The following is a 22,531-nucleotide window of genomic DNA, read 5'->3' on the forward strand; positions in this document are numbered from 1 at the left end:
AAAGCTCAAAGACATAAAAATCCCATCTTCTTTTGTCCAGATACTCTCGCAGCTAAGTCATAAACATTATTTCATACTTATATCGTCCTAAAGAAATTAGTCGCGTCGTCTGGACTGTGTATTGTGTCATGAAATGTTGAGGGCCTGTAAATCCTTAACAAATAGACAATTACGTCAGATAGATGTGAATATGCAATAAATTAACAACTCACAAAGGGAGTTATCTTGATAACAATATTTGGGTCAAACCGCTACTGTCACAATACCGAACGGTCTCACTATCTGATTGACAAAGTCGACACGTTTTAAGAGGACAAGTGGACAAAAGAGGCATCGATAGACACACTTTATAAATCATAAGCAGCACTGCAAATTACATTTGCTAGTCTGATTGCAAATGGGTTAAAGGTATTTAACAAACCGTCAGCTAATCATTAAAAAAAATGCTGAACACTTGACTTCTGATTAAAAAAAGCGGTTACATAATGATTAGAATACACTGTACATAAATAATCGCTGGAATTCAAGTGGTCACCAATATCTCTTCGAAAAAAAATGTTACGACATGAACGAGAATGATCAGAAACATTGTGTATTTTCACGCTGTATCGCTGTGACAAATGTGCTCGAGTGTCTACTAAATATGATGATAAACATCAGTCAGGTGGGATTAATTAATACTGTACCATCTAAGTCACTGATAGAGAAGGTCGGTCGACTAAGCAATTTCCACAGTTTCTTTAAACGGAGACACCCCACTTGCGTAACATAGTTGTACTGAGTACTTCATTTCTAATGTGTGCCTGGTCTCCATTGCGACATTGTCAAGCGGCTCTATTGACGCATTGGTGCTGTAATTGTAGAAGAGCTTTTATTGCACTAAATTGTAACGTACCTCTCCAATTACAGAGCACGAGACTTTTGCTTTAGAACCCAATAGATAATTAAGTGCGATCAAATATGGTTGCTATGCGACTTTAAATCATGAAAACCCTACAAATGATTCTTGATAATAGTGCCGCAAACAATGTTATCAACAACCTTTTACTCGGTGTCGCATCAAAGTCATAATGATATCACGGGTTCTTGGATTTATATGATGTTGTAGTCGACTTAAACAAAATATGGTTTAAGTACAATATTTACACGACTGCTGTGGACACTATATGGTATTTTAATAAATATATTTCTATCGCTAGTAACTCCGGGATTTGAGTCAGTCGGCGCATTATCATTTGATGGCAGTAAGACGTCGCGTTTCCATGTCCAAACTACATCTCGTAAATTATGGCGCAGTTAAGTGCGGATACAGGGAGTAACCCTGTCTCGTTTTTCGAGGACAGGACGGATCTTACCGCGATAAGTGGGAGCCGACACAATGTAAAACTCGGCCAACATAAAGGTTGCAATATTTATTCTACACTCACTTTTGATTTTGCAAGACTCTTCAAGCAGAAGTGCATCATGGCACAAAATCGACTAGAACGCAAGAGAGCTTTTCGAGTAACCAAAAGCGGGCTTACGAAACCGTGTCCTTCAGTAGCGCGTCGTCCAAGTTTTGTCGCGCGCATGTTCAAGCTGATTTTTAAGCGAGGACTCTTTCGTGATGAAACACGATCAAAATCCTGGGCAGGTAAACCAGAACCGAAGCCTGCTGCTGAACCTCTCGTTCGCTACGCTAGTGCTCATGTCATTTCAATCCCATATGAGCCATTAATGCATTCGGAACTGAAAGTGCGAAGTTGTAGTGAGAAAAATGGCGACGATGACAGTGATGAGTGCGATGCAAGCTGGCGACAAAGACAGACTCACTGTATTAATTGCGAAGTTTTATTCTTTACATCATTATCATCGCTGAGCTGCAGTGCAGGACGATTCTGCTCCCTCGACTGCAAAACTAGCTTTGAATATGTGCACCACCTTGAACATGTGCTCGCCGTGCACACGCTCCAAAAGAATATCGATTCATTTGATTCGAGCTCGGATGAGGACGGTCTCGATGTTGAGGAATTTGATCTCAACCAGCTTTAAACTATAGTAGATTCCATATGTAAAGTACTTTAAAAACATGCCATAGTTTTGGCAGAGTAGATACATTACAATGTACATTACCATTTCATAAAAATACATGATCTTACCGCATTCTTGGATGGAGACGCAACCCATCAGATAAAATCTCGTAATGAAGCTGAATCCCTTTCTTGGGTCGAAGTTACGCATGCAGTTTCCAAAAAGGAGTATGATTAGCTACGATCTTCTGTCAAATTAATCGAATCATGATTTGGGATTACATTACTGAGCCTGAGTCAGTGTAAGTTCTGGTAATCTTTCTAATGTGGTGATGCTCCATAATATTTGTCGAGGTATTTTGCAATATATACCGATCTTATTCCAATTTTGGTTTAACGATATCAATAGCCACAGAATCTATGCTAACTACCACAAAATATGCAATACGTATGCAACGTTTTGTGCTTTGAGTCTCAGCCATTTGCTCAATTGCATCTTCAAACACGACAAGCCCCCCAAAAAAGGAAGCAATGCGAATTGTGGTATATGCAGAGTCTTTTAACGATAATCTGCGAGTTATGGCGTAGAAGGAGCATATACACCATCAATACGATCCTCGCGTCCGTGGAAGTCAATGCTGCAGCTTGCACTTATAATCACGGTGCACTGGCAATTAGAATGATAATACCCTATGTATATCGATGACTAGTCACATCACCAATCTTCAAAACGCAGTAACATTGCAAGAAACAAAATTTAGTGCTATATATACCCTTTAGACACCGAATGATGCAGTCGGTTAAGCGGGGCAAATATTGTCTAAGTGCAAATGTAGATTAACATCGGAGATAACACCGTGTGGATGGGTCACATACCGTCATGGTTACGGATATTAATCGCAGAAGCAATGGTAGCTGTTTAGTGGTATATATAAGTCAAGTTACAGAGCTTGGAGCACGTTGTGCACCAGCTGCCGCACGTTAAGGACTATCGCGCTCTGTCGAAACGGCTCCTATCCGTTGATCATCGAGCGCTTGACGCCGTTAGAAATGATAGATGTTGCACTCCGTGCTCAGAAACAGTTGCTTGTTCAACTTCTGAGTGGCCGAGCGCCTTTGGGCGCAGCTTAGCGCCAACGCTTCCGCGTTCACTTCCACCGGATCCCGGTACGGCTTAAGCAAGCCCACATAACTTACCGGGTGGGAGCGCATCCTTCTCGGAAGGTTTAGCGCATACGCAAGGCCCCGCTTGGCCATAACCTTGAAAGGTCCGATAAACCGTGGACAGAGCTTCATCTTAAAAACAGCAGGGACTGCTTGTGAAAAAAGGTTCTTAGCATTTAATGAAACCAGGTCTCCGGCCGCAAATTTTCTCCCATTTTTTCTGCATCTTTCATCTGCATATTCTTTTTGTATGTCTTGGCTTTTAGCATCACATCACGAACGTATCGTGAAATACTCAGTCTGGTAGACAGGAAGTCATCGGTTTCTTTACGCACAGTGAGAGGGATGACATCAGCTAGCAGCTCGGCAATCCCCCCCCACCAATCCCTGAACCATGAAATGGCGGCGTCGGCAGAACGCTAGGATGAACGGGCCCGTTCACGTAGAACGTCGTGTCGCCCACTGCATTGTTCAGAGCGAAATCTACAAGTTGCAGCAACCTCGGAGTCTCAGCGCAGACGCTGCGAAAGATGTCCTCGACGACGCGAGTCACGTACCCAGTTTGATCATCAGTCTGCGGATGGTCCACAGTTGACATACCCAACTTGGTGCCAGAAATTTGAAAATCGTCGACCAAAACTTCCGAGTGAAGCGTGGGTCTTTGTCAAGGACAATTGACTCAGGGAGTTCATGTGGTAAAATGCACGATACACATACAGCGTCGCTATACCGACACCGTCGATGGTGCCACATATTACCGCAAGATGAGCCATCTTACTTGAACGGTCGACGAAGACCATGACATTCGTATTGCCCTTTGGTAGGCCAAACACATGGTCCATACTCATAAACAGCCACTATCCGGGGGGTACCGGTAAGTTAGTCAGCGGCGCCGGCGAATTTAGAGAGGATTTCATCCTCTGACACGTTTCACACGTGCGCACATAGGTGATCACCCATTTGCACAGCTTGGACAACCAGTAGTGGCAACTCACAAAGCTGTAGGTATTTCCACGACCAAGACGACCACTGAGTGGGGTGTCGTGGGCCTCATAGAGGATACACATCGTGAGGAACCACAATTCGAAGCGTATCCGTCGAGTTGTACAGCAACCCAATATTCAATGAATACCGTGCACGCAGTCGCGACGACAACTCCCTGTCCGAGTTTCCATACTCCTTTCTCCCGAGAGCCTGTAGCAGCGCTACACACATACTATCACCCGCGTATGCGGCGCGGATCAAATCCGCCAAGGACGACGTCACCGTCATGACATGAGCAAACTCACAGTCTGGTCTGCGTGACAACGCATCAGCCAAAGCATTCTGCTTTTATGACTCATACTTCACCTCAGAGTTATATTCTGCGAAGAATGAGCCATCTGCCCATCCTCTGCAAGAGGTTAGGCAACTCAGTCGCAGTGCGTAATGACGCATGATCTGTGTAGTTTGCAAGCGACTTTGAGCCAAGCCGATGCACCCTGAACTTGTCAAGTACATACTCCATCGCAAATAATTCCTTGTCATGGACTAGAGAGTCCCTCCACGCAACCATAAGCTGGAAAGATCCGAACGCGATCACCCGATCTCGTCCCTAGGCGTCTGGTTACGGCAGTGAACAAACGATGGCAAAGTCCGAAGCGTCACAGGCGGCACTAAAAGAGAGATCGGGGTCTGGCAACGTCAGTATTGGTGCATGAAAAAGGCTGTCTTTAGCCCCGTCAAAAGCCTGTTACCCTAACACCATTCCACATCCTTCGTAAGGAAATTCGACAATGGCCGTGACATTCCTGCGTAGTTCTTGTTGTACTGGTGCAAGCAGTTGGCGAGACCAAGCCACTTGCGCGAGTCTGCTTTGTTCTTTGGAGCCGGCCAGCCCTAAAATGGCCTTGAGCATAGCGAGATCCGCTTGAATGCCAATCTTCCCGATGAAGCATATTAAAAGGGGATTTCTTCGGCGCCGAAGATGCACTTGTCTGCATTATCATACCGCTTATTCTTGCGCATGCACTCGAGCACCGATCTTGAATGGACGATTTATCTGTCCTCCCGTACCCCGCACGACTGTGGACGAAAATTTCATCAAAGTATGACTGTGCATACGCCCGATGGGACCTGAAGAACTGCGTCACAAGACGACAAAATGTTGCTGGTGCATTTGACAGCCTTGGGGCATCACCAGCCACTCTTGGAGCATGCCGCTCAGAGTACCACCGCTGTCCGCGAAAAATCACTATCTCTCATCATGCGCACTTGGTGATAGCCATCGACCAAGTCGAGTTCACTGAACTTCGTATATCCACCCATGTTGTTCGGAAGATCATACAACCTAGAAATCGGCGTCTGTGCCGGAATCATGGCAGCGGTGAGCTTATTGTAAGCGTAAACGATACACCACTTGCCATTCGGTTTCCAGACACCCAACGTGGGTGTCAAATGGGAAGACTTGCTCTCACGCACCATTCCTGTGTCGTGCATCGCGCGAAAAAAGGCCTCAATGACGTCACACCGCTCTTAAGTTGGGGACATCGGTGTGTTGTGGAGTATTATGCTCCCGGAACCAGGTCGATTTCATGACGCACACCTTGGTCCAGAGGTAGGACCGACGGCAGGTCTTTGGAGATGACGTCTTGAATTCCTTCACCAAAGGATAGTACCGATCCGAGGGATTTATAAAAAATCCGCTTCGTGCGCTCAGCACCCTCTTAGTGTCCTTCAGGACAGCTTCATCCCGACGCGACGACGAGTTAATCTCGTGCAATGACCACTTAGGTTAAGTTACCTCCCTTCAAGGCACCGCTGAACGCTTTCAAGAACATCTCACCCAGATCAACAAAAAGCATCCACTGTGGTAATTGCATCGAAGGATACGTATGTTATACCGTTAAGGAGGGTGTATAGCTGTGCTGTATAATCTAAGGTAGACACACCCTGGGTCAGTGTCGACGCCCTGCGTCTTGCAGATATCACGCGGCATCGCCGTCTCCTTTCTATACTGAGAACACGCACTCGGTGTCGTTCAGTGTTTCCACTGCCTGCTCTCCTATCGGAACGTTGATGTTATCTACAACATCCGACGAAGAGCTGCTATCTCCGCAGTCTTTGTCCACCAAATAACGTGCCACCCCTCGCGCATCAGAAGGGCCTTGCCCAGGATGCCTCGGACCTCGTCCGATCATGTAACTCTTGGCATGCAGCAACTGCTTCGAATCGTGAGCAGTGCTCAGTGGATTACGTGCCACTCTACGTGCATCACTAAGGCCTCGCCATCGATTTCCCCAGCCCTTGGCCGACCATGCCACGCTTGGCATACATCGATTGCTCCAATAATTGAGCAACGCTCAGTGGGTTACGTGCCACCCCAGGTTCAGCGTGCGAGACATGCTCGGGACTTCTGTCAAAAACACTTTGGACAACTCGGCTACGCCGATATCCAGTACATCGACCGTCCCGGTCCAATGCCCGCGCCAATAAAGCTTCTGCTGCCTAGCAGAGGTGGGTTCATGACTCACCAAATCTCTACCATGAGACTTGCGCGTAGCACCCAAGGTCTTTCACCATCAATTAATCCATGGCTCATGGTGCTCCAACCATGCCAACCCAAGGATAAGATCCAACCTTGCATCCAAGTAGAAGGCTCGGCAGCGTTCCACGCTAGCAAAGTCAACACCGAGGTTAACAGGGACTCTTGGCACAGTGAAACAAGTCTTCGTCGCTAAGCGAAGTGAAAGTGTCACTCAATCGTGCTTCCAGTGCCTCAGCATTCAGCTGACTTCCATCGATCGTGGAGCATCAAGCATAAATGCCCGATGCTTCGGATTCGATCAGGATCTTCCATGGCTTCTCAAAGTCCTTCAAGGTCGCCTTTACGACCAGCAAGTCCGACTTGCATACACGTTCCTTGTTCAAGAGCTCAAAGTTCTTTGGGGATGGGCCCTGCTGCCCTTTACCTCTTTGAAGATCAACAGAACTCAGTTCTTCCCCAGTAGGGCGCCCCGCGCCTACCAACTGGGTTTTGCCGTTTCCGCGACAAACTAGAATGATTAGGAGGGGGACGTCGGTTTGATGGATCTTGACATGCTTTGCGCAGGGAGCAGCCAGTCCGAATGTGACAGGCGGGATCTCCACTGACAAGACACCGTCGGGTATTTATACACTGCCCGGTAGCTCGGAGCTCAACCTCCTCATTCTCAGCATAGCTGAGGTCCACTGGCTCAGGCGTACTCGACGAGCTATATAAGTGTGTATTCTAACAACTTAGAGTCGAATTTGGCATGCAATACCACATTCACCGCTTCTTCAAAAGAAGACGTGTGGGCACGGAAGATTTCCATTCTGACCTCGCCAGTGCATATGCCCTGCATATGGACTATCGCTGTGACCGCCTCGGGAATATGATCGGCTGCCATCCCGAAAGTACGCAACTTTAGGACAAAGTCCGACAATTTCTTCTTGCCTCACCGTGTGGCAAGAAAACGCGATCGCATGCGACATGCCTAGTCAGGCGATGAGAACACTTGCAAAAGCTGTATCTTCAGCTCCTTCGAAAAGGAGAATGCCGCTTTGCCTGAAGTGCCGCGAATCAGTGTTCGTTCTCGTGCTCGACCCCGAGGCTAGCGCCACGCGCTGTTGCATGATCTGGGGTATGGCCGATGCCATGACCATCTCGACTCTCTCTCACCCAGAGCAGAGATCCTCAACATCCTTTCCATCGAAGCATTTAAGCTCACAATGAGCGGCTTGGGTCGGGGGGAGTCATTCTTCGTCGACGCCAAGAGCTTCTGCTGTAGGTGCTCTAGCAGAGCATTTTCATAACTTGAATATGCCCTTAGACGCGCGCTGATCGCTTCAAGTCCTAGCGAAGCGAGGGTGTGCACACCCTCAAGTCCAAGCAGAGACATTATCTCTTTAACTCGTCCTGCATACCCGGGGGCACATAAGAAAATTGCTTCAACCTCACAGAGGGTCAGTCGTAACGATTCAGGTATGGATTGACTACAAGTACTACCAAGTGCAGCGGGACAACCGTTTTAGGAAGCTTAGTAAAGGTCGGTGGCATTCGTACTATACTTAGAACCACTACGAGTGTAGTGGATTGCAATCCAGTTACTACAAGCGTAATTGCGACCTTAACCCAAGCCTAATTAACTCATCCGTTTAAAATGAACACTGTATTTCTTGTTTATTTGGGCGAAAAGCCGCCTATATCTAAAGGTATAGGTTTTTCTATCGATATATCAGAAACTAGTTGACTGTATAACTACTGACTGTTCCAGCCACGTACTGACTTGATGTCTGAGAAAAGCTAGACCATTGTGTAGTCATACCATCTTGTGTAAACCACACCATTGTGTGATTATATTATCGTTTCATACCAGGGTACGTGAACCCCGTCACAGACAGCCTTCATTAAGAGAGCACGATTTATATTCTCAGATGATGGATGAGCTCTCGTCATGTTATCACAAAAATTTTACAAAAATTCACTCTGAATTTACGTAAAACGTTTTGCCATGGAGTGTGTGGCTCATTTCAGAGCTACTCTGGTCGGGGAGATCTGTACTTGGAAACGGATAAATAGAATAAAGACCTGGTAGTCGCTCCGGCCAAAAGTATACCAAAGTCATCATGTGCTAGCCCAGGGCCGCCTATTAAGCTCTTGATCGAGACACTAAAAGTTTTCATCCGCAAACTAACAGAATAAATCCTCAATTTGGCTCCGGAGGACAGCCTTTGACATTCACTATTCATAGCGGAGTATTTCTTGTGATCTTAGGTATTGTCTTTTTCAACTCAAAGCATCACGGCTCTGTTCCACCGCATCGAATGGATCCACAATGCAAATCTGTTTCTGGTTAGTGTGGTCTTTTCAGCACAACCCAGTCCGAAGAAGAAATCCGCCCCATCACTGCGCAGTTAATCCATGGGATATCTCGCCAATCGTCGATAGCCGTTTTGGCAATTTTAGATTTGTTTTAGGGGGTTGCAAATTGAATCCATCTCGGACGCTCACGTCCTAAAATTTGCACAAATTTTCGTTCCTGTTAAAATCGCTATTCTTAACAAAATACTTGAGAATCCTGGAGGGCTCTATTTTCCTCTTCGACGCATCGTGGTTTTTCTAAGTTAGCGATACGAATTCGCTTTTATCATTAAAAATGACTCCATGATACCCACATTGGAGCGTTACCTATGTTTGACAGTCACGCAACTGTGAAGATACATGACCTCGCTGTAAAGGGGTTTCGACGTAGTGAGCCCATTTTGAATGAAAAGGATATTCGAAAGTGCATTTGATGGAGCGAACGTAATCACCTGACGGTCGTAGAGGTAATGACAATGCTGAATGTGATTGCGAATTTTCAGCTCACCGGTAATGACGCATGTTGCATCAAAGTAATCGATTGTGAAAGAATGTGTCAAAATTCCTTTTAAACCAAAAAGGCAGGCTCGTAAAGCTTTTTGCTCGTCATGCTCTGCTTGTGTAGTGACTGGGAGCCCGAACATGTAGACGCCCAGCAATCGAGTGATCGCGTCCTTCGCATCTGCAGCGGGATTTGCCAAGCTGAAGCCGTATTCCACACGAGGGTCAAGGACCAACCGTGGATGCGCGCTCATGAGAGCCGCCCTTTGGACTTAATCCAGTTGCTGCTTTTGTGCCTCGTCGAGGTGATTGATATTGACACAACATCCCCAAAAGTCGAGAGTTCGCGCAATGGACACGGCGTTTGCAAGGCTCACGTTGCGCCGCTGGGGCACATCGCTCCTTCTTCTTCCCATCCTGGTAAAAGAGTATCCGACTCGTTGTCGACTTCCTCCAAATCCTCGACGATGTAATTCATCACCCGTGGCGGGCGCGGGGCGCGGTCGGGAGTAGATATCGCGTCTGTGTTGTTGGTCATGCGACACTTTAACTAACAATGAGCTGCGCGTGGGTTGCGCTTCCCCTTTAAGCCTCGGACTGTCTGGAGTTGCACCGCGTGCAGGAGACGATGAAGGGCTCTGTTCACGGGCGTTCTCGGAACTAACGAAGCTGGGTCTCTTTTGTGTCCTTGACACAGGGCTCAACGAGCAGAGAAATCCTGACGAAGGCCCTTGTCATGTTCTGGTGTCTTAGACACGCGAATCTCGTCCGAGGCGACAGTCGAATGTGAGCTGTAGGTGCTCACAATATTGATGGGAGAGCGTAACGGTGTTTTACATTTCCTGGTATGAAGGGTGTGGGTCACACAAATTCTCGTGACCACATATCGGTATGGATCACTCAAGACGGTGTGACCACATATTGGTGAAACTATACTATATGACTACTGGAACAGCCAGTAGTCATATAGTCAATTAGGTTTCGCTATATGGATGGAAAATCTATAGAATTAGATCTAGGCGGTTCAAAACTGAGAAATACAGTTTACATTTTAATCGGAAGGGATAATTAGCCTTGGGTTAAGGATATAGCTACTCTTGAAGTAAGCGGATTGCGATCCGCTACACTCGTACTGGTTCAAAGTACACAACGAAGGTCACCAACCTTAACCAAGCTTCCTCTAAGCGAAAGAGCTACGACAGCGCTGCTGCAAAACACGTGCGAGAATGAGCACTTGGTCCATTCGGTATATATATAGCGTAGGCCTGCCTACTCCAGCTTACTTAAAGTAACCGCGAAATATGTCGCAGGTGTTTGCGTCGCCAAAACAGGTCATACCGTGCCCGCTCAAAACTTTTATCTGCAAGTCTTGGGAAGCGATAATTAGTGTTTAGCGTTCCTGATATGCGATCTCTCATCGACAAGATGGAGCCAGACCGTCTTTCGGAAGCAATAAGTGCTAGTTAGTGAGTTTGTCTCTTTTGATGCTGGGACGGCTCGGCGACACATATACGAGACCTCGTCATCGCTGTAGCCACACTAAGCCGCGCAAGTTTGGACTGATCTTGTAGTGATAATAGCGCATTGCTGATGCTTGGCAGAGGTACAACAAGAAGTTGGAGTTAGACCTGTTGTTCTAGATGTGTCGGATTGGGGCATGCACTCGTCTTGGTAGGCTGGCGACAAAAATTGAGTTGACGGGTTCATGTATCCTTTAGGACATCTTTTGAATTCTAGAAGTTGGGCTTTAAGCTTTTGCTCGAGGTTTACGCCGAGACCTGCTTAATTTTTCCGGCCGAGAGATAAACGCCTTAAAGGAGCCTGTAAGACACATAGACTGCCAGGTTTTTTAAATAATGCTCCATGTTATGGTATATAGTAAAACATATCTTAATAATTATTTTAAGCAAAACTATGAATATAACACTTTCATTGGCTTGGACGAGCAAGTGCTTAAGACTGCAAGCTGTGTTAATGCGCTCACTAATGGTGTTTGCCTCACTTTAGAAGGACGCTGCGGCAGGCACCCCCGTAATGAATATGCAAACGGAAGTCCGAGATGTATAGAAATACACATGTCACTGCAATGTTAGTCGACGAGAGCCAAGAGTATCACCAAAAGCCCTCTTTCCGAAATGGACCAAGCTCATAATTTGCTGGCACAAGTGCAGGCATATCAAAAGCTAAGAGACATCACCACGCGCATATGTTCAGCTGTTTACCATTTTAATAAGGTAAAACGAATTAAGGTTTTCAGAACCTTCTGATAAACTATTACGCTAAATTTTAAATAGATTTGATATATTTCAAATCTAGCACGTTTTTTTTGTTGTTTTGAGTTTATCAACAATCAGAAATGTTAAGTCAATTTTGACTTCAGTCTTAGCGTACTAGTTTTTCATATACAATATATAACGTGTAGTTACATAGTTAAGTCTTATTACATTCTTCAAAATGTATTTACAAAAAAAGCGCATTGGTTATGCACACCTCAAATGTTCACGATGAAAGCGATGGAAAACAAGTACATGAGCTAATATTTGTCCTCTGTACAAGGCAAAAGGCGCAAAGCAAGTTTAATCTCATTGTAGCTTAAAAAATGATCTACTTCTCGTTGTTGTAGCTATTTAAACCCGATTTTGTGGCAATCTCACGTCTTCTGCAGTTCTTTGCCCAAGCACAGTAACATAAAAGAAGCTCGTGTATTTTTGAAATTGTTCATTTGAACGACGAATTTTCTGTCTGTGCTATCGTAACGCAAAGTTACAGTGCACATCCCAACTCGCATGATGCTACTTCATCATCTAAGATTCAGTTTTCAACTGATCGTGCACTCAAGACACTGAACTTAAACAGAGAAAGTCAATTATATTGCGGGGCACGAAAATCTCGCGTTGCTGAGTGTGAGATTCGACACCATTTCGAATTACATTCATAAACCAGTTACGAGTACTGCCTCTATCAGGCAATGGTCCCTCGATTGGTAGTTAAGCTTTTTTACCACCCAACAAAAGCGTCAATCGTGGTTGCTGGGGATCTGATGCTCATCAGAACGTCAGAATTTACTCGAATACTTAGCTGTTGTTGTCTTTCTATTCCCACAAAATGTAATGAAGCAACTTTCTATTGTGATAAGCGTTTTGGGGTAAGATACCCATTGGATCTAATAGATTGAAGCAAGTCTTAGTTAGTATGAACTATGCTTATTTCCATAGATGCATGTGATATTGCGATGCTTTTCTTGCTTTTGGCTTCCAAGGGCGAGACTTCAGCGCATAATTAATGTAGAGACGTGAAAATCTCAGAAGCATGTTGTAATCATTCATGACATCTCTACTTCTGATATTCACAAATCTAATAGTTAGTACTAACAACTTTCGAGATTATTTTTGCAGCACGGATCTTGTAAAATTGCGAGACACAATCATGTTACTAACGTTCTTAAATCTTACCAAGGCAAGAGTGCCGTTTGCAAAGCCATTTTTTCAGCACCCTTCGAAGGTGTTGCTCAATGCAAAGGCGAAACCTACCTTCTTCCCACCAAAGTCAGCGGTGTATGCTTTTTGGTTCTTACCTCCTTGATACCAACCCCCGTCAAAACGCCTGATTTACCATCAGCTTTAGCTTTAAGCTCGATGTCTCAATCCGCCGGCTTGCGCGAGATTTTTGTCGTACATGGCCCTCCTAAATGATTGCAGCATTGCTCCAATCCATTACTATATCATTCCTACATTAAAAAACCGAAACATGCACTCAACGAGACTTTGACGTATTTACCAAACCTCATCCATTACTTGTGTCCAGCTCTTGATCAAACAACCCTTAGATATGTCCAAAATAGCGACGAGGCATACCAAATGTGCATCTATCTTGCAGAAGCTTCTCTCTTCAATTAACATGGCAGTATGCTCTCAACAGACTTCTACATGGATCCAGTCTCGATGCTAACATCCCAAATACCACACCATGATAACAGTTCTATGGCGTCGACACTCAACCACCATGACATTCGTCGTATGATCGACTATTATCACCGAGTTGATTAAATAAATTATAGTAGTATCTGCTTTGAAACGAGTTCCCAGCGTGAATGTCGGGAATGTGGCTTGTGAGGCTTCAAGCAGGAGCTATCGACTGTCCCGACACCAGCGATCATCGTCTGCGTCGACGTCTTTGGAGGTAATTGCGCGAACAGCAATCTCATTCTGGCCTTCTGCAACCCATAACGTCATTAAACTTCTGCTCATATATCCCAAGCAACACTTAATTGTTCAGAAATTGCCCTTGTAATCAATTCTCTGTGTTCAATCGCTGACACGCAACACTACCATTATTCTTTCAAGCAGAATATAAAGTGATGCACCAATTTCAAATGTATCTCATGCTTTAGAAATGATACGTGATGCAATAAATTTTGCTTCTGCAAAACAAATACTTCAGCTTGGGGATAGCTCTTTCAATGCATTCCATACGAACAGCTTTTTCTTACCTTGCGCACAATATTCACGATCAATACCAGGTTTGTGCCTCACATGATATACACCTCGACTTTTTGCGAATTAGTGTGATGCAGAGTGTGATGACAAATCATTTTTGTGACCGTAACGCTTAAGATAGAAGGAAATTTTAAAGCTTTACTACTCGCACGGTGCAATGTGATTTTAGGCTGACAGTATCGTTATGTGGAATGAGACTTGGGTACCACGTATGATAAGTGATTGACATATAATAATATTTGCTACCTTCGAAACTCAGTGAAGCTGATTCTCCACCCTTAATTTACCACAGTAATAATCATGGCTTTTCCTCTCCTAGAATTCGAAACAGTTCTTAAAGTTTCAGAGCAAGTTCTGAGAATCTCTGGAGTCAATGAATTTAATACAATGGTATCCTAAAGATGTTTCGTTCACGAGCCTTGTATTCCTTGCCTTAAACATTATACATAATCGCACTATGTCTTTGCTATATAATGTTCATACGGAATGACGACAATGTCGATCTGCATGCAACATGATGAGTCTATTCAATAATTCCGATGAGAGCAAGACTGGCATCGTGTGAGAGTACACAACGATCCTACACTGCCCATCGCTTACTACAAATGTTGAATGGGATGTAAAGTACTTTCTTTTTGTTTGCGCAAGTGTAATGTTGCTGACGATTGTTGTGTACGTATGGATGTTGAGGCCTACCCTTGCAATTTATGACTCGCGTTTGCGCATACGAATTCTTTTGGTAACCTGTGCGTTGCCTATGATGGCACGAATGCTGCATCAGTTAGGATCGTCGTTTAGGACTTTTGCCATATGCAACCTTATAGCTCGTGACAGCCTGGCAACCTTCACGACGTGATGTGTGAACTCCAGTGTGTCGCAACCAATGATTTGATTTAATCTCAGTTCGATGAACCCGCCCAGCTAGAGAAGCTTGCTAAAAATTTCGCATTTACAACACGACAGGCCTTTGTTGACGTCAATGGTGGGAAAGGGTTGAAAAAACTTGACTTTAGATCGCGACAGTCGACTTGCGAAGCCACGAGTTCATGAGAAGGCGTGATACATGAAGCAGTGAGACTTGTCCGGTTTGCAGTGCTATACGACCGTCTACAACACCAGATCGACAGTGCACCGTGCATTGAGTGGTGTTATGACAATCTCGCGACTTAAGAACATTGCAAGTAGCTAATCTCTTAAATATTATGCATATGACAGGTACCATAATGACTGAAATAATCACTTTCCGCATTTAAACGCGTATCTCTGTCCAACTGACTCAACTGCGCGTGGCAAACGCCTTGCACCTAAAGTCCGGTGTTATAAGAGCTTTGCTGAACACACGCGACACCTTGTCAAGATCCCCCAGTACGCACAAAAGCGGGGGTATCATATCCGAATGACTACGAATGCTTCCAACACAAGAGTGCTCGCGATCCCATTCAAATTGTGCTGATCCCTGCATAATTAGAGTCTGGTCTAAAAGTTCTTGCGCCAGTGGTGTCAACCCTTTTGACTGGTCCATGCTCAGCAAATGTGGGAAAATCTGTCGCAAGGTTATTTCCGAAATTGTGATGGTAGTGACGGTGCTGGCCACAAGTGTATTTGATGAGGCTTTCTCCAAGGCTTTTAGTTCGACCTCGAAATTCGCAAACCATTGCGAGATGCAATGCCAGTAGTCTAAAATAGCTTCAATACCGTATCCGGAGTTAAAGAGGATGTCCGGTGCCATCGTCTCTTGCAAGAAAGCCATTTGAACACTGCGTTGCGCATCAGAGAAATTCCGGACTCCGTATTGAAAAAGTCGAAAGTACTCGACGGCCACACTCCACCCGCTTGTTGTCGACGCAATTGTGGCAACTGCTACTCGACGACGCTGAGAAAGCTGCTCGATTTCGCTTCGAAGCTTTTTGTTTCCATCATCAAGACTAGCCGCGTAGTTTTCTTTTTTTTGTCGATACCGAATCTGCCTTACTCGACGTAGTTCCCGAAGTCGCACTTTGTCTGCTATAATCATTTCGACCATACTAGTCATCTGACCTTTATGTGTGATAGGCTTAGCAGGGCCTTCACTTATCGTGAGGCCGTCTCGTGACGCTGAGTAAGGGGTAAAATTTTGAGCACATCTTAGCTTCGTGGTCATTTCGGTGGTGCCATGATGGCTTGCCCAACGTCCATCTGTTGACGAGTCGTTTGGGTTTTCAGACTCTACATAAGACGTATGTATGCGAGGAGGCTGCGGTAGATGTGACAATGTTAGGCTGTGCTCTTGATCCACGTACGCGTTACGTGAGACTTTCGAGCGCTGTTGAACGACACCAGATATAACGTCGGCACTTAGGAGTCGACTGTTTGGCGGGTGAAGAGTACTCAATTTCATTGAATTATGCGCCCGATCAAAGAAGAAATGAAGTCGCAAAATTTAGTTCGAAAGACTGTATGTCATTGTGACAGGTAGGCTTACAACAGCGATTCTGATCCTGCCCATCTTTCTCCATCGAGCCCCTTGGACAGTCCGTTCTACAGGCTCATGACATCTGTCGAGATGCTTGGGCAACGATTGCGCATATTGTTTTTCCTAGTCGCCAAATCTATTCAATTTGAAAATTTCGGAAACTTTGCTAAAACAGATGGGAAAGCAGGAAGAGAAGATGTTTTTGGCGCGGTACTACTAGCATTCCACAAAGCCTCACCTCTTTACAAATATAACGATTAGGGCAGCCAGCCACTGTGCTCTTGTAGTGGACAGGCCATGTTAAAATGTCCTAAATTGCTTAGATTATGTCCATGTGGTCAGCAACAGTTAAGTGTGCATCTAAGCGTTTCAAGAGGTCTCAGTATCTTGTAGCTTGATGTGATACATTGAGCAAAGATGTAATAACAGGCAATGTATTTTTTACTTGATCTTCATATCACGGCGAAAATAATTCTACTTTTATTTTTATTATCAAGGTCTGTCTATAACTTGGTGGGTTTGTAAGCGGCGAGCAACACATGTTACACACATAACGTAATGAAGTTAATCCGGAACCCACCGAATTGGAAAAGAGCAGACAAGACCGTCGGACTTCTCAAATCAAGCTTCCGTAAATCGTGCTACGTAATGTGCCATAGAGTGTTGTTAGTACATTATAGGCTATCTAGCAATCCGTGACAGTCACAGTGACTCGACTTGTAGAATGATTGAACGGCCCATGATGTCAATCAGGATGTGTATGCCATACAGTAAGGATAAAGATGAGAGTCCGCCATAACACGATTGTGCTACATCAAGGTTGTTTTAGTAACATTTTCCACGTTGGAACATTGCCGGCGATAAATCCTTTGTGCTTTTCAACTCTTATTGAACGATGAATCAAAGCCGCACTGTATACAAGTCACATAGCACCGGATAACAGATCGAAGCTCAAAATTGCAAGGCCATAGCTCTTGAATATGAGCCTTTTGTGGTAAAATCGTATTAGCCAGCCTTAATGCAATGGTCGACTTGATTAATAGATCAGGTTTTGGGCAAATCAAATGGTCTTTTTAGAACATGCTCTTGGGTTCAAAAATCTTGAAACCAATTTTGATGAGTGAGTCATTGAAATCTGACTGTAATCCGGGTAGAAAAAACTAAAGTTCTATACTTCCCAAGCAGCTGCCTCAGTTAAGCTCACCAATTAATCGGCCAAAATAACTGGCCTGAAATATTTGTCAGACAGGGTGAACATTTCCATGTTAAAGCGCATCATGTTCTTTTGAAACATTTACTTGCAGCAGTATTCACGGAATCCACCTTTTTTCCAAGGAAGTGGGGAATACATCAGTGAGAATCTCAGATCAATAAGCCGTTTATGTTCAATCACAATTGGCATTAAGTCGCGTACAGTTCGTTTAGCTTCTTCATGAGCCATTCACATGTATTAAAATACCAAAAAGAGTGATCATTCACAGTTACTTTTCATCTTTTAAAATTTATTATGACAGTCTCAACATTCTCCTCAAACAGCAATCTAATTTGAAACTGTCATTCGTGGTACTAGAAAATACCGTAAATGTCACAATATGGTCATGTTCGTGCTAAGCGACAGCTTAAAATATTATCTTCCAGACACTTGCAATCGTTGCGTTGATGGGACCAGCATGTAGTACCGCGCGCAAAGAAGATGCGTAAACAATCATCACCACAGACAAATCCCCTTTTCTCTCCCTCTTCTTATTAAGTCAAATTTTTACTCATCTAGTTCTTAAAAATAGGACAAGTAAACAATTTGATAATCTAAAAGCTGTCGCGACAAACTCGCTGCTGGCACTTGGTTAGTGGTGGTCAATTCACAATTTGCTTCTTTTGGTTGCTGTTTTTTGAACTCAGTGATCGATAAAAGGTAGTTTTTAGCGTAAAATTAGAAACTTATTAAAAGAGGGTTGAGGTATCAGGTTTAAGAACTTTTGAGTGTTAGTTTCAGCTATACATTTGTTCCACGTCTGATTGTCCTTGATATATAGAGTCTCGAACGCGTTGTCGAATACCATGTCAAGAATGTTGCTTTCTAGTAAAGCAATATGACAAGAAGCAAATGCCAACGTGCTGATCGCTAACGGAGGCTGTGCCATTACGCTTTTTGTGATGCGACTGATACAAAACAGAGAATAAACAAAAAGACGAGCCATAATCGTCGGTGCGACGGGCTTACCACGGTCGTCACCGATAAATTGTATGTGCAGCGCTATCATTACCTTCAGTCTTCATTGCTCTCTCATAAGACGGCGGATCTGTCTTTACAGGCAAACTTCATATATAGCACGAAATAAAACATATTTTCAATTAAAGAAAAGATTCTATAAGAAACCTGTAATATAATTTAAAGTAAACTCAAACATTTTAGTCGCGAAATTCAGATGCTCAAAATGTATATCTTCGAAAACGTACAGGCAGGCCACTTTAATAGATTTTTTATGTATTTATCTCAGCGGTCGAGCCAAAAAAGTCCCACTAATGAAGCAACAGTTTTTGGGTTAAACCCAACTGCGCCGCAGTCTCGGCCCTTATCGATCTACCAACCGCCGCGGTATCTCTCTCTTGTATGCATCGCGATGACTACAGAAGGCATACAGAGCCCGCTTCAATGTGGCCGTGAAGCCCACTTCGGCTTGGCCGCCATTAAATGCGACGAGCTGTGCGGGTGGTGACGTGCCAGTTCTAGGCAAAACCTGGTGCCAAGCGCAAGGGGACGTCGCATGCAAAGTCATTTACAACTTCATATCGTTGTGATGTGTCATGAGACTGTACACCATGAAGATGGGCCGAGTTCGAAGTGCTCACAACTGCTAAGACTTTTGGCAAGCTTTGTTGAGGAAGTGATTGGTGACCTATTAATGACGAGTCGGTCCATATGCTCTCCTATCATACCGCTGACAAGGGTATAGAGCTGTGCGCTATCGTATACGGTAGACATACTCTGGGTCAGGGTCGACGTCCTGTGTCTTGCTGATATCATACGGCGAAGCCGTATGATATGCTAGCGCTTCCAGACATGTATCAGCGTATCTAATTGATTAGACACATCCGTTCGACGCGGCGGCAACAGTTAACGCACTTAGGCGTTCGTCACGCTGTCAGCAGCTGGGATATTAAGTCAGAAACTTTATTGGCGCTTGCAGCGTGCTGCAGCATTTTTGACTTTTCAGATGCATTAGGTTGACACGGCGGCATCAATCACCGCATTAAGACGCTCGTCACGTTGTCAGCAGCTGCGATCTCAAGTCACATGCGTTTGTGGCGCTTTCAGACGTGATACAGCGTATCTCATTAATTCAGACGCATCCGTTTGATGCAGCGGCATCAATTAACGCACTCAAGCGTTCGTCACGTGGTCAGCAGCTTAGATAACAATCAAGTTGGGTAAAGAGAAGTAATGAATTGTATCACTTAAAATTTCGGTCAACAGTGCAGCTGGCTAAAACGTTTTTACCGAGCATGATCCGATGTAGATTACTTTCAATGGAATTGGTTACCAGTTCTTAAGTGTAAAGGTGGTCTCTAGTCTGTTCGTGCGAGCTCTTTCCGTATTTAATGCGCGTCTTCGCTACTGTAAGCCAGCGCCAAGGTGTATTCTGTCAGAAATTCGTCTATTCTCCGGCTCAAAATGGTATTGGGATTCATTTCGAAGGTAGTGTCGTTCCAAGTGCGTCCAGATTCGTTGACGTTACACGGTGCGTCACTAAGATAAGTTTCTTGTAAGGCGCGTCCGAGCCACATATATATGTGAATCATCAGCGCCACCGGTCCGCAAGCTAATTATGAAGTTTTAGTTGCTGCTGCATGTACGCCACTGCACTCGACATTTGGGACGCATCAGGAACGTCCAATATGGATGTCCAATTTTGCTTTGGCATATGTATTTGACACTGTTTAATCGTTCTACCTTTGCGCACGGTCAAAATGGCCGGCTTTGTCGACTCCTTGTGACGGAGCAGGGTTGTGACCGTGTGTACGGGCGGCGAGCAAATCATGACCGAGCGTGCAAAATCGATTCGAGCATAAGGAGACGTCCCTTTGGTGCGTGCTCCCCCACATCCTGTTTGCCTAGAAATGGTGCATTTTTCTCCTCTCTGATGATGATGCGCTCGCGACTGCTCTGACTGGTTCAATCACGTACCCTCGAGAGCAGCAAAATCTTACAGCCGAGACGAAGACAGCGTATCCCATGTTCTTGAAAGCTGCAAATGTTCACACTATAGCTTTTCAAGCATCGTGTGTGCGACTCAAAATATTAAAAAAAAGGAACCAGCATGCAAGCCTGCCGTCGGCTGGTGGTTAAATGTATCCATCCTTGATGCAATCGCGACGATTCGTGCAAAAAGTGTTTGCGCCGCAAGGTCTGACCACGCTGCTATGTCAGCTTCACCGAATAATGCAGTGTCATTTCAGAAATTGAAAGGTTGGAAAATTTAGACCAAAGCATCATCATGTCGTCTCTAACAAAGGACCTGAGCAGCCTCAAACCCTTCGTTGGATTTGAGGTTGCTTACGTCCATTCTAAAGACGACATGATGATGATTGGGTCTTCATTCGCGATCATTGCATCTTTGTGATTGATTCAGTGGAGGGCCCTGGCTGTTCGGAACTTAGAGAATATGGTCTTTCCGACGCCTTCGCCGTCAGTCCTGCCTCATTCTTCGACCAAATACATACGGCTGTGCTAAGCGAGATTTTCCGCTATAATGCACAACGACTACAGCGGACCGGTTACACACAGGTGTGAATCGACCAGATCGGACAACACCACCAAACTTGCAATATATTATGCACTGTCTTGATCGAATGTATCTGCTTGGTGAACACACTTTGTAGTTTGAATAAACCATGCTTCGCTGTGGATCTCAACCCGCGCATACCACAAATAGTTTGAAAGACGTCGTTCTTCTCTGGTACAGTCTGAATGTGCGCTACAAGCTAGAGGGGAACGACACTTTTGGCACGGCGCGATCGCAACGACTCTCAAAAGTTCTGGGGATGGGTTTAGTGCGAAGCTGTCTCAACTGCGATAAAGAAAAGATTTATGCAAGGAAGTGAGTGTTTGCTCGCAATTTCTCGAGAATTCTCGCTGATCATTGACGGAGAGCAATGATGTCGCAAGTTGGTCAGCCACCAACAAGTCAAAAACTCCTCTATGAGTCTGAGCCCGTATACGTCGATAGCACCTTTCTTGGAGTTTATTGCGATACTACCAAATTACATCTGTGGTCCCCTGCCAAAAATGCTGACCTTCAATTTTAGCTTATTCTTGAGTATCATAATGTCTTACCGGTGAACGCCTTGTCCTTAGAGAGAATACTTTTACTATCAGTCATTAGAACTAGTATCTCCAGTAGGAGTATATTGCAAAGCAATGATATTATGAATCAGACATAAAAGACCACAGTCGTTTTGCTTGTACATTCAATTTTGATAATTCAAGGCGTTCATTAAGCATGTCATGCTCAAAAGGCGACAAAAGATTGCTTTTTCTGCCAGAGCTCAACTATAAATTAAGTACTTTATCTAATTGATAAACAACAGCCAGATTTTGGTCTCTTAAATTGTTTAACCACCTAATCTATCTTCTAATGCTTGAAGAGATCTACAGATTCGAACCATGTTCTTGGTCAAAATCTCCACTACTATCTAGAGATCATCAAATTCGGTCAAATATTTTCTTTCAAGAGCTCACAACGTGCTCTCTTCGACCCCAGACAACAGTGCTCTCGCTCGTAAATAGGTCCTAATCTCAAGCCACATTTTTTTCTCTCTTAAATAAAAATGTATTTGAAACTTAATGCGGACAACGTCAACACTTCGCGAAGGCATTTATCATTAAGGTGAGCGGGGTGGTTTAGACGGCATCTTAGTATTGACCTGTGTGTTAAGCTCTTATGAATGACATGGAAACTAATATCATTCAGATAATTCTGTTATGTCTTAAGCAGGTAAATGAGTAACTCACCAATTGAAAATTAAAATACAAGCGTCAAATCTA

The 22,531-nt window shown here is 44.5% G+C and overlaps 3 protein-coding genes across 3 annotated transcripts; 1 reads left to right on the plus strand and 2 right to left on the minus strand.

Annotated features, from left to right (window-relative positions):
• Positions 1–1,464: 1,464 nt before the first annotated feature.
• Positions 1,465–2,031, plus strand: PHALS_11219 (uncharacterized protein; the record flags this gene model as incomplete). The annotated part of the gene is made up of 1 exon (XM_024726776.1): positions 1,465–2,031. The coding sequence occupies one exon, from the start codon at positions 1,465–1,467 to the stop codon at positions 2,029–2,031; it is 567 nt and encodes a 188-aa protein (XP_024577419.1).
• A 13,278-nt stretch (positions 2,032–15,309) lies between these two features.
• PHALS_11220 (uncharacterized protein) lies at positions 15,310–16,410 on the minus strand (the record flags this gene model as incomplete). The annotated part of the gene is made up of 1 exon (XM_024726777.1): positions 15,310–16,410. One exon carries the CDS (start codon positions 16,408–16,410, stop codon positions 15,310–15,312), a length of 1,101 nt encoding a protein of 366 aa, XP_024577420.1.
• Positions 16,411–20,306: 3,896 nt separating this feature from the next.
• Positions 20,307–20,721, minus strand: PHALS_11221 (uncharacterized protein; the record flags this gene model as incomplete). Its single annotated transcript, XM_024726778.1, has 2 exons — positions 20,307–20,598; positions 20,672–20,721. 2 exons carry the CDS (start codon positions 20,719–20,721, stop codon positions 20,307–20,309), a joined length of 342 nt encoding a protein of 113 aa, XP_024577421.1.
• Between the last annotated feature and the right edge of the window lie 1,810 nt (positions 20,722–22,531).

This window comes from Plasmopara halstedii, assembly GCF_900000015.1.
Source record: "Plasmopara halstedii genome assembly, contig: Scaffold_526, whole genome shotgun sequence".
Lineage (NCBI taxonomy): Eukaryota > Oomycota > Peronosporomycetes > Peronosporales > Peronosporaceae > Plasmopara > Plasmopara halstedii.